The 13,234-nt window shown below is 42.6% G+C and overlaps 1 protein-coding gene across 4 annotated transcripts in view; it reads left to right on the top strand.

Annotated features, from left to right (window-relative positions):
• The window catches only part of Large1 (LARGE xylosyl- and glucuronyltransferase 1), a 539,124-nt gene that overhangs the window by 511,830 nt on the left and 14,060 nt on the right, over positions 1–13,234 (top strand). For all 4 annotated transcript variants that reach the window (XR_003947238.1, NM_010687.2, NM_001317391.1 and 1 more), the window contains one exon: positions 4,207–4,485. Coding sequence is in view for 3 of the 4 variants with exons in the window: in NM_010687.2 (NP_034817.1) it covers positions 4,207–4,485 (279 nt within the window). In the remaining variant the exon portion in view is untranslated. The remainder of the gene's footprint in view (positions 1–4,206; positions 4,486–13,234) is intronic.

The raw sequence follows: 13,234 nt of genomic DNA, 5'->3' as shown, positions 1-13,234 counted from the left end.
AGATAGATAAACCCTTAGCTAGACTCACTAAAGGGCACAGGGACAAAATCCTAATTAACAAAATCAGAAATGAAAAGGGAGACATAACAACAGATCCTGAAGAAATCCAAAACACCATCAGATCCTTCTACAAAAGGCTATACTCAACAAAACTGGAAAACCTGGACGAAATGGACAAATTTCTGGACAGATACCAGGTACCAAAGTTGAATCAGGATCAAGTTGACCTTCTAAACAGTCCCATATCCCCTAAAGAAATAGAAGCAGTTATTAATAGTCTCCCAGCCAAAAAAAGCCCAGGACCAGACGGGTTTAGTGCAGAGTTCTATCAGACCTTCAAAGAAGATCTAACTCCAGTTCTGCACAAACTTTTTCACAAGATAGAAGTAGAAGGTATTCTACCCAACTCATTTTATGAAGCCACTATTACTCTGATACCTAAACCACAGAAAGATCCAACAAAGATAGAGAACTTCAGACCAATTTCTCTTATGAACATCGATGCAAAAATTCTTAATAAAATTCTCGCTAACCGAATCCAAGAACACATTAAAGCAATCATCCATCCTGACCAAGTAGGTTTTATTCCAGGGATGCAGGGATGGTTTAATATACGAAAATCCATCAATGTAATCCATTATATAAACAAACTCAAAGACAAAAACCACATGATCATCTCGTTAGATGCAGAAAAAGCATTTGACAAGATCCAACACCCATTCATGATAAAAGTTCTGGAAAGATCAGGAATTCAAGGCCAATACCTAAACATGATAAAAGCAATCTACAGCAAACCAGTAGCCAACATCAAAGTAAATGGAGAGAAGCTGGAAGCAATCCCACTAAAATCAGGGACTAGACAAGGCTGCCCACTTTCTCCCTACCTTTTCAACATAGTACTTGAAGTATTAGCCAGAGCAATTCGACAACAAAAGGAGATCAAGGGGATACAAATTGGAAAAGAGGAAGTCAAAATATCACTTTTTGCAGATGATATGATAGTATATATAAGTGACCCTAAAAATTCCAACAGAGAACTCCTAAACCTGATAAACAGCTTCGGTGAAGTAGCTGGATATAAAATTAACTCAAACAAGTCAATGGCCTTTCTCTACACAAAGAATAAACAGGCTGAGAAAGAAATTAGGGAAACAACACCCTTCTCAATAGCCACAAATAATATAAAATATCTCGGCGTGACTCTAACGAAGGAAGTGAAAGATCTGTATGATAAAAACTTCAAATCTCTGAAGAAAGAAATTAAAGAAGATCTCAGAAGATGGAAAGATCTCCCATGCTCATGGATTGGCAGGACCAACATTGTAAAAATGGCTATCTTGCCAAAAGCAATCTACAGATTCAATGCAATCCCCATTAAAATTCCAACTCAATTCTTCAACGAATTAGAAGGAGCAATTTGCAAATTCATCTGGAATAACAAAAAACCGAGGATAGCAAAAACTCTTCTCAAGGATAAAAGAACCTCTGGTGGAATCACCATGCCTGACCTAAAGCTTTACTACAGAGCAATTGTGATAAAAACTGCATGGTACTGGTATAGAGACAGACAAGTGGACCAATGGAATAGAATTGAAGACCCAGAAATGAACCCACACACCTATGGTCACTTGATCTTCGACAAGGGAGCCAAAACCATCCAGTGGAAGAAAGACAGCATTTTCAACAATTGGTGCTGGCACAACTGGTTGTTATCATGTAGAAGAATGCGAATCGATCCATACTTATCTCCTTGTACTAAGGTCAAATCTAAGTGGATCAAGGAACTTCACATAAAACCAGAGACACTGAAACTTATAGAGGAGAAAGTGGGGAAAAGCCTTGAAGATATGGGCACAGGGGAAAAATTCCTGAACAGAACAGCAATGGCTTGTGCTGTAAGATCGAGAATTGACAAATGGGACCTAATGAAACTCCAAAGTTTCTGCAAGGCAAAAGACACTGTCTATAAGACAAAAAGACCACCAACAGACTGGGAAAGGATCTTTACCTATCCTAAATCAGATAGGGGACTAATATCCAACATATATAAAGAACTCAAGAAGGTGGACCTCAGAAAATCAAATAACCCCCTTAAAAAATGGGGCTCAGAACTGAACAAAGAATTCTCACCTGAGGAATACCGAATGGCAGAGAAGCACCTGAAAAAATGTTCAACATCCTTAATCATCAGGGAAATGCAAATCAAAACAACCCTGAGATTCCACCTCACACCAGTGAGAATGGCTAAGATCAAAAATTCAGGTGACAGCAGATGCTGGCGAGGATGTGGAGAAAGAGGAACACTCCTCCATTGTTGGTGGGATTGCAGGCTTGTACAACCACTCTGGAAATCAGTCTGGCGGTTCCTCAGAAAATTGGACATAGTACTACCGGAGGATCCAGCAATACCTCTCCTGGGCATATATCCAGAAGAAGCCCCAACTGGTAAGAAGGACACATGCTCCACTATGTTCATAGCAGCCTTATTTATAATAGCCAGAAACTGGAAAGAACCCAGATGCCCCTCAACAGAGGAATGGATACAGAAAATGTGGTACATCTACACAATGGAGTACTACTCAGCTATTAAAAAGAATGAATTTATGAAATTCCTAGCCAAATGGATGGACCTGGAGAGCATCATCCTGAGTGAGGTAACACAATCACAAAGGAACTCACACAATATGTACTCACTGATAAGTGGATACTAGCCCAAAACCTAGGATACCCACGATATAAGATACAATTTCCTAAACACATGAAACTCAAGAAAAATGAAGACTGAAGTGTGGACACTATGCCCCTCCTTAGAAGTGGGAACAAAACACCCATGGAAGGAGTTACAGAAACAAAGTATGGAGCTGAGATGAAAGGATGGACCATGTAGAGACTGCCATATCCAGGGATCCACCCCATAATCAGCTTCCAAATGCTGACACCATTGCATACACTAGCAAGATTTTACTGAAAGGACCCAGATGTAGCTGTCTCTTGTGAGACTATGCCGGGGCCTAGCAAACACAGAAGTGGATGCTCACAGTCAGCTAATGGATGGATCACAGGGCTCCCAATGGAGGAGCTAGAGAAAGTACCCAAGGAGCTAAAGGAATCTTCAACCCTATAGGTGGAACAACATTATGAACTAACCAGTACCCCTGAACTCTTGACTCTAGCTGCATATGTATCAAAAGATGGCCTAGTCGGCCATCACTGGAAAGAGAGGCCCATTGGACACGCAGACTTTGTGTGCCCCGGTACAGGGGAACGCCAGGGCCAAAGGGGGGGAGTGGGTGGGTAGGGGAGTGGGGGTGGGTGGGTAAGGGGGACTTTTGGTATAGCATTGGAAATGTAAATGAGCTAAATACCTAATAAAAAAAAAATAATATCAAAAAAAAAAAAAAAAGAAAAAAAAAAAGAAAACCCTTCTTCCTCCTCCTCCTTTTTTTCTGTTTCTTCTTTTCTTCTTCTTCCTCTTCCTCCTCTTCTCCCTCCTCCTCCTGCTTCTCCTCCTCCTCCTTTTCTCCCCTCTTTTTCTTTGGGGGAGCTGGTTTTCTGAGACATAGTATCTCTCTGTGTTTTGTTCTGGTGTTCAATCTGTAGACCAGGCTTTGAACTCCCAGAGATCCACCTGCTTCTGCCTGCTGCCTGCTGGGGTTAAAGGTGTGCTCCCTTATGTCCATCTTCACATGTCTCTTCAATGAAAGTCACTGGATTTACACAAGGCAAGATCTCTGGTGAGACAGGAAGCCAAGGGTGTCACTTTCTTTTTTTAGTAGTCCACACTGGTCGGAATCAACTGAGATCCCATGAGATATACGCCCACCCCTTCTAGGTAAGGATAGCAACCCAAATAAATGATTGAGCTACTCTCCCCTCAGTCCCATTTCTTAAAGATCTCAGCAATACCACACTGTAGACCTGGCTTCTATCACATGAACCCTTGGGGTAACACCCAGCCAATCCATAGTACCTTTGAGGATGAATGTGGGACTTAGAGTATGTGTGACTGTTGATGTCATGCAGTCAGTTGCAAGCAGAGAAAAACTAGAATCAGCAAGGTACTTGTTCTGTGTCTGCTTTACTGATGAGGAACGGAGTCATATTTAGTTAAGAGAGTTGGTTTTATAGCTGGTTGATGAAGAGATATTGGAGACAGGGGCTGGAAGATGTCCCTTTCTGATGCTGCTTTCTTCCCCTCTCTTCCAGACTACAGATGCTGGAGGCCATCTGTAAACACTGGGAGGGACCCATCAGCCTGGCCCTCTACCTGTCAGATGCAGAAGCCCAGCAGTTCCTCCGCTATGCCCAGGGATCCGAGGTGCTCATGAGCCGGCAGAACGTGGGCTACCACATCGTGTACAAGGAGGGTCAGTTCTATCCTGTCAATCTTCTGCGAAACGTGGCTATGAAGCACATCAGCACACCCTACATGTTCTTATCTGACATTGACTTCCTGCCTATGTATGGGCTCTATGAGTACCTCAGGTAAGGAACCCAGGGGACCTTGCTGTTCTGTCCTCTCTTCAGACTGGTGGCCACACAGGTTCAGGAAAAGCTGGAACCTCAAGGCCCTCAGGACCATTGTCTAGTCTGCCACTTACCTTTTATAGGTAGGACAACTACAACCCAAAAGGGGACAGGGACCTGTCCAGTGATGGCCACTACCTACAAGTTTGGAATGTGTGTACTAAGCTCTATTATCCCATGCACAGACTAGACCCAATTTCCATAGTGACATTATTTGCTCTTGAAACATCTCTCTTGCTTAAAATTTCTGCCTCTTTTCCAACTTTGCAGTAGACAGGCTTCCTATCATCATTCTCAAAAGCCCATTGCCTGTTCCTTAAAACAAACCTAAATAATAGTGATGCTTAACATGTATTGAAGCACTTAAGCATATGCCAGAAAATGATGGACAGGTAAGATTTCATTTTGTTTCCTCCTCTCACAAACCCCTGCTATGGGCAACATTGATGTCTTCATTATACAAACAAGAAACTGCAGAACAAGACTGAAAGATGCTGGCCTATCTTATATAACTAGTGTGGGAGGAAGTGGGGAGTCATAACACAGGACACCCAACTACAGAACACCTAACCACAGAAAACCCAACCACAGAACCATAGGAATATCCAGTATCCTTCTCCACCTTTCTTCACATAGCAGAGCAGAAAGCAGTACACTCCTTTAAGCCCGGGTGGTTCAATTAATATAAATAGTATGAATTGAAATGTATTGCAGAATTCACATGACTCAAAATTGTACATGGGAGAAATATAAAGTCACATGGTCCAACATCATCACCATGGTCCTTTTCCAATTGTCCCTTATCAGCATGGATTTCCCCTGTGTCTAAGATAGTGCCTTCCAGGATCCACATATCCCTAAAGATGGTTCATATATCTTGTCTTTTTAGGATGCACAAACTAAGTCTCAACCGCTTGTGGGGCTGCCTTATGCTACACCATGGGCCAGTAAGGCTTGGAGAGACAAAATGACAGGCTTGAGTCCAGACAGATGACAATCATAGGAGTTGAGGAGTGTCTGACAGGCTCCTACCTTGCCCAACTACTCTGGGGTTTCTGATCCCAGACAGGCTGTATATGAACTCCCAAGATCTCTGTCCCCATCTCCGTCCCTGTCCCCACCCCCACCCCCACCCCCACCCCCGGTCTGTCTCTCCCTCCCTCCACCCTCTCTCTCTGTAGCAAGAGAGGGTATCCTACACTTTGTATTCAACCTCAATAGAGTGTCATTACAAAGTGTTGTGTAACATAGTATGACATCATTTCCTTCCTGGTAAACACGGAAGATCCTCATCAGCTGTCAGAGAGCCAAAGGGTAAGTGGCCCCATCAGCAATATAAGCTCCACCATACAAGTGGGTAGAACTGTGACATAACACCCTGTGAATGAGTTCCTGACTGCCAGACTCCATTCACTGATTTTTTTCCTCCAGGTCCAGCTCCAACTAGGTGACAATATCCCAGTCTGTAGAACAAGCCCCGCACCCCCCCCCCTCCAATGTGGTCAGACTAAATCCTCAGCTCTGCATCATCCCTCGTAGCTTGGAAAGCTTAGCAGTCAGCAAGATGCTAGCCTACTTACTAGATGAATAAGTAAGCAGTTAGGAGCAGCCTCAACTTAGACTGAGAAGAGAGGATTGTACCCTACCCACCCTTCACCTTCTGTGATTTTCCTCAGAAGCACCTAAGGGGTCTTCACTGCAAAGAATTTAAAGTAAACAGGCCTGACCCTTGCCTCAGCTGCCCTTGCCTTATGGGCAGCATGTTTTACATGGCACACAAGGAAATTGTATTTATGTTTCCTCTTTATGTGTTACTGACTTAAAATTGCTGATGGAGACCATACTCAGTGCTAAGCAACATGTAACACACGGTAACACCACAAGTTATTTTGCTTAGTTCAAGTTCACCATATGAATCTCATCAGGGATTTTGAAATATTGCAGGTTTCCCCTCAAATTGTCTTTACAGACCCTGTCTGAAAAGTACTATTTAAGAGAGTTCATAGATCTGTCTAAGGAAGCACCATCTCTCCAGGTGTGGAGTCATGTTGCCGTTGTGGCAGAATTGCAATTTATATTTTTGCAAAGAATCTGAATCTTTATGTATTTTAATGTTTTAGTATTATTAAATAATTGGGAGCTGGCGAGATGGCTCAGCAGTTAAAAGAACTCATTGTTCTTACAGAAGACTCAGGTACAGTTCCTTGTAACACATGGATGTTCACAGAGGGCTGGCACTCTCTGAACACCAAGCACATGTGTGATGTACATGCATATATATAGTCAGAACACTCATAGACATAAAATTAAAATCTTGCTTAAAAATGAACAAATAATTTAAAATGAGTTTTAAATGCTATGGAGTCACACTATATCCCCAGGCTAGATTAGCCCCCCTCTCACCTGCTCACCATTTGCAACCTCTGACCTAGGATTGTTTCTAGATGCTAGAATTTTGACAACCGGTAATAATTCAATCAGCTGGATGCATTGAGCTGGATCCCAAGCTCAAGGGGGAAGTCCCAAGGCCTGACACTATTACTGAAGCTGTGGAGCACTCACCATGACTGCTCTCCAAAAGACCCAACAAGCAGCTGAAAGGGTCAGATGCCGATATTTGCACCCAACCAATAGACAGAAGCAGCCAACCCCTGTTATTGAATTAGAGAAGGCTGAAAGAAGCTGAGGAGAAGGCTGATCCTGTGGGAGGACCAGCAGTCTCAATTAACCTGAACCCCCGAGATCTCTCAGATACTGGAACACCAACCAGGCAGCATACACCAGCTGATATGAGGCCCCCAACACACATACAGTAGAGGACTTCTGGGTCTATGTTCAGTCAGAGATGATGCATCTAACCCTCAAGAGACTGGAGGCCCCAGGGAGTTTAGAGGTCAGGCAGGGTTGGGGTTGGGGTCATCCATGTGGAGACAGGGTGGGGTGGGGAGGAGATGTCAGATGTGGAGCAGACAGAGGATGGATGGGGGGAGGGAGCAGGGAATGGAATATAGAGTGTAAAAAATAAATTTAAAAAAAGAATTCAGTCATAAGGCCAAAATAAACCCACTATCATTTTTTTGTATGTAGACAGGTATATTGACTTGCCTTCCTTAAAAGTTTTTCCAGTGAGTGACAGCTATTTGCTTCTGATGTGTGAGTCACTCATGGCTACCCTTGATTTCAGTATACTCTTACTGGTTTAGGATGGGGTCAAGGGTGCTATTTCCTGCAATAGCTTTGATGTCCAAGAACGACAGCATACCCTTGCAGAAACTCACTTTTTCACACTTAAATCTAACAAAATGTTTTACCCAAAGTCTGTTAACCTTCAAATATTAAATTATGATAACAATATCTTATAGGAACCCTTCAACACACTGGAAGCCCTACCAGCTACTTGACCCCCTTAACATTCTTCTCACTTCTTTAGTGGATAAACATTTCCCCAGATGACCAAACTTAGGTCTCAAGAGAGGTGAAGGAATCATTTCTGAGAGCGGAGGAGAAAGTCGCCTTTCATCCACACAGCTTGCTTATTGCATAAGACCCAGGTCACCTTTGTACCCCAAATTCTTGCTTATGTCATACTTCTTGAGGTCTTCCCCGGTTTCAAAAAAAAAAAAAAAAAGGCGGGGGGGGATGCAAAAAAAAAAAAGGCAGCTTTGGAGTTCACCAAGCAGTTGCTTAGCAACGAGCTAATACACCAAAAACAAACAGCTTAATTAGAAATAATTGTCAGGTCTATACATAGGCAAAGCTGCAGAGTGTCACCAAAGTCTCTTTTAGCCCTTACCTGTGTCTTGTAACAAAGCTGATAGAGAAACAGCTTTTACTCTTGATTGCAGAACTGTTAAGTAAGGTCAGGGGACATGGAGAAATCACACTCACCCGAATTTGAGCACGTACATGACTTGGGGCAGCTTGCTCCACTTCCTAGCACTACTTTTTTCTTAGCTAATGAAGGGGCACTAACAGACCACTACTGGGTTGTAGTAGGTGCTCTGCAGGAGTTAATTCTGTGTCCCATAGCATGCTCACAACTGTATTGGACTAATTGGCCAGTCATCACCCTAGCACCTCCCCTTGCAAACTCCCTGCCACCTTCAGGACAGTTGGGTAACTACATGGAGCTATCTCACTCTTTCCTCTCATGGACATGAGAAACAGACAAATGGTCTCTGATCTACTATGGTTCAATTTCTGACTTTTTCAATGATATAATCATGATCCACAGAAAACAAAGTTAAGACTGAATTTTTTTCCCAGCTAGCAATAAACATACAGTCCTGTCTTTCGATGCTAGCATGAACAGTGACAGAAGCTCCCAGACAGATGTGTCGGCATGGGGAAACGCTGTTATGACACCCCACACTGTGCTGTGAGGCTAAGCTATGGTGTCAACTAGAGTACAGCATGTAGGTGTGGTTGGGCATGGAAGGACTCAGAAAGATCTGGTAGCTGAGATTAGGCTGAGATGTCAATGGGTCTGAAGGCAAGAGCCGTCAGAACACTTAGGAGCAGCGGGTAAGACCGATGGGTTAAAGGGCAGAGGTGTTGGAAGGGAAAATGTCAGACTGTTTCTCAGCCAAGACTGTTCACATCATGAAACTGGGCAGGTTTCCATCACTGATCAAAACTTGCACCACTAATAATCACCTATAAGCCACGGGTATTTCCATTTCCTTCCCTTTATTTATGTTCCAGGAAACACACATGGTTCCCTAGCAGACACTGTATCTTGTAGCATGTGTAAATGAGTAATCAGTCTAATTCCACTCTGTCCAATGGGACACATAGCTACTTTTCTTCATATTTTCTTTGGTGTGTAATGGAAAAGTGTAGAAGTGGTGTCAAGTGAGTCAGTCTGGATGCCTGCCAATAGACATTAACCAGGTGGCATTTCTTTGGGTCCATACATCCTTTCCATTTTGCCTTATCTACATTTAATATTTATTGAGTACTTGTTGTTTGCCAAGAATTGTTATAATTAATCCCTCTGCATGTGTTTTTGCAGAACAGCACCTCCATTCATTTTACTGATAAGGGTACTCAAAGTGAGTCCCCCACCTCAGGGCTCAGCATTGCTACCTGGGTACCTAGCTTTCTATGAACTTTCCTAGAAGTGCTCTCTTTTTAGCCTGCTGATTGATCCAGATACCTGATGGTCTCATATCCATATTCATCAGAATTGTAACCCTTACAAAACCCTACAGAGTACACATTAAGTGCAGATTCTATCCAACCCTGGGGCCCCAGGGCTTGCTCAAGAGTACCATCTGGTGATTATCTAGGATAAATCTGAACTCAAGGCACTGGCAACACAACTGCACTTCTGGTAGCTCCTGCTATAACCTACAACCCAGAGTGCACGTGTGGTAAACTTTCCCTGATATGTAGCCATTATTGCTAACACTGAAAAAAGGTAATTATTTATTGGAGATGCTGAGGATATTAACAGATGATGGCTAATAGAGGCCACAGGTCAGAGCCATGCTCATGGTCAATATGCTGTAGTTGTTATTATTATTATTATTCATTACTGTTTGCTCTTGGATTTATTTTGAGCTGCTTTTTTTAACCTACTCTTCACTGACAGGCCCTCCCTTTGAGTATGTTATCAGTTAAATATACCCATCTTCCTGGGGCTTGGGAAATCCTCCTTCTGGTAGATGACCTTGACTGTCTGACCTCACCTCTCATGGGTCTGACTTGTGGTCTTGACAGTCTGACCTCATTATAAGCCTATCTTCTGCTTTCTGTGATTTCCTCCATGACTGCATATACAGATATCCGTCTTCATCTCTCTGTCTCCCTACCTTCACTGCCCTGGAACACTATACTTATATTTGCTCATTCAAGCTTGGTGCTCAATGTCTATGTATCTGGCTTCATTCATGTTTATTAGTTGAAGAATGTTACCTTAGTTCTCTTAATATCCAAGCACATAAAGCTTGGTTAATATTAAAATAAGGTGTAAAAAAAAGGCTCAGAGAAATAAGGAAATTAAATGTAATTATACTGGAGTCCAAATATAGTAGAAATCATCTTATTTAAAAGATTGTACAGGACGATACTTATCTCACAGTTTAGCCTCCCTTCAAACTCATATCTTATGGGAGGCATCAGAAAACCTTTGTTGAAAACCTTCTTAGTTGTCTCCTCTTGAAACAGAAGTGGCCACACTTCTCTAGTACACACATATATATAGCAGAATCAAAATGTAGCTGCCTCTCTGTGCTGGGCACAGGCTCCCTAGCATATTCTGTAATCCACTATTATTGATCTTGTTTGCATCCTTCACACCAGAAAAGACTGATTCTGAGGCTATCATCTGTCTGGGTCTCTCTGAGTGGGGAGTGACTTCAAACTGCTGTGAAGCCAAGGCCAGTGCTATCAGTACTGGTCAAAGTGCCTCTCACTTTTCTGGACCTCCAAGATATTTTGTTTTCCTAATTTTCTTTTCACAAAGAAAATAGTAAGCTGGGTTTGTGATATTGTTATACCAGGGAAAAGTTAATGATCCCCCAAAACACACACAGAAGCCAATCTGATGCATCTCACAGCAGGGTCTTTATTCTATTCAAGCTAGCTCGGGTCCCCCCAACATACCACTGTCACACAGGATGGTTTTTTTGGGGGGGGAGCCCTGAATGTCTATCAGGGAAAGGCTTTTAGTAAGCAGCAAGCAGGGGATACGTGTGCAAGCATCTGATTGGAAAGCTCCTGTGGCCTTTAACATAATTGACTGGTGCCGAGAGTCAGATCATAAACTTAACTTCTGCTCCCCTCTGCATTGGTGGTTGTTAGGCAAGGGTTGGGCTTGTAACCTGGAGTGCAGGTTTGTTGGGGGGATAACCTGAAGCCACTGATCTTGTTAGGCGTTAGCCTAGAGACTGGAGCTAAGCTCAGGTTTTGTTGGGGAGCACCTTGGAAACTAATGCTAGATACCACCAGCCTGTTAGTCTACCTGAGTTCAAACTTATGTCAGGTTCTCCAAAATGGAGTCTGTAGCCTTGTCTTCTCCATGAAGACATTCAGATTTCCCCTTGTTTGTATGAGGCACTCCCCCATAATCTCATGCTAGAACCTGAGTTGTTTTCCTAGTTATAGAAACACCTAATTCCATGGCAGTGGGTGAAGTGAAAAGGTGGACAGAGAAAGAAATGTATATGTGTACATGAGACCAGCTGCTAGGATCTGGGAGTTCTAAATACTGGGACTCCATCTAGCTTAGCAGTCACCCTTTTCCACTGGTCCTAGGATTTGCACTAGTCTTCATAAAAGTATAGAGTCTTTACTTCCTTGGTGGGCATAGAAAGCCTCAATACTCACCCACATTTCTTCCTCTGCTTACCACTTCTTTCACGTATGAGTATTTTGGGTTAGGGACTATTTGCCTATTCTGGTGAGTTGAGAGAAAGAACTGGAGGAAAAATAAGACACAGAAGTAGAGACAAGGAAGTTGGAAAAGCAGGTAAATTGACTGTAACAGATAACTAAGATGTTTTGATATAGAGAAGGATGCAAAGGGCTGGCTGGAAACTAAGAGGTAATACTCTGCATTTCCATAGGCAGCCAGATATCTGCCCTTGCTCTAACAGTGAGCTCCTGTTTTGAATTTCCCATGATCTCCCGCTTTCCTGCTTCAAGTTTATTGTAAGTTGAGCAATAGAAGAAGAGGGAACTCACTATTTCAAGCCAAACACTCCATTGGTCTCTTTTCTGAGAGAAAAGAGAGAGACTCACTACCTCCATTGTCATATGGGGACTCTGTGAGTACAATAGGCTATACAATGTATCCAGAAGGTCAGAAAAGAGATAGACAGATTTTGAAGATAGTGCCGGATTCATACTGTTCTCCATTTTATCAGTAGTACCCTCAGCATTTAGGTAGATTCCTATGTGTTCCCAAATACAAACTGTTGCATAAAAGTTATGAATATTTTGCAAAAATTGTAGAAAAGAAGCAATGCTCTCCAGATATGGACTACATGAGAAAAGGTCATGCAAAATATGGATGGATGGATGGATGGATGGATGGATGGATGGATGGATGGATGGATGGATAGATGGATGGATGGATATATAGAAAAAGAGATAGAACTTAAGGACTGGGAAGACTGTGAGACTGGCAAGCCTAGATGTGAGAGCAGGCCTGCAGCTGAGCTGCATGAAGAATACAGCCCTGAGACAACAGCCTTCTTTTCTAGAAAAGATTGGGTCTGTTTATTGTAAAGACTTACAGTGTATCCATTAGCCTTGTTTGATGGTAAGTAACAGAAACCATTCAAGAATGTAATTAAAGTAAAAACAAATCAAAGGGTGAGTATCGCTTACAAAATTGAAATAGAATTGGAAAACAAGTGCACTGATTCCAAAGTTAAAGTGAGCAACTCTAGGTATCTCTACAGCAGTAGTTCAAAAACCTGCAGAGCCCCAACAATGCAAGTCAGCTGCTTGGTCTTCCAGACTCTGTTTCTGTGCAAGTTACCACTGGAATTACTTACTTATATTGCGTTCAATCCCCTAGACAACATGTTCTAGGTAGGGGTTCATGAAGGGTAGCCCAAGCTCTGAGAGCTGCTGCTATCTATAGTGCCCATAAAAAAGAGAATTATTTTTGAGCAAAACACTTTTAAAAATGGCTTTTAGGGTAGCTGCAAGTGGGGACCAAGAGCTCATTCAGTAAAGGGGCTTTCTAGGAAAG

This window comes from Mus musculus, chromosome 8 (assembly GCF_000001635.26).
Source record: "Mus musculus strain C57BL/6J chromosome 8, GRCm38.p6 C57BL/6J".
Lineage (NCBI taxonomy): Eukaryota > Metazoa > Chordata > Mammalia > Rodentia > Muridae > Mus > Mus musculus.
The sequence above is the reverse complement of the archived record's forward strand: the minus strand, read 5'-3'. Positions and strand labels throughout refer to the sequence as shown.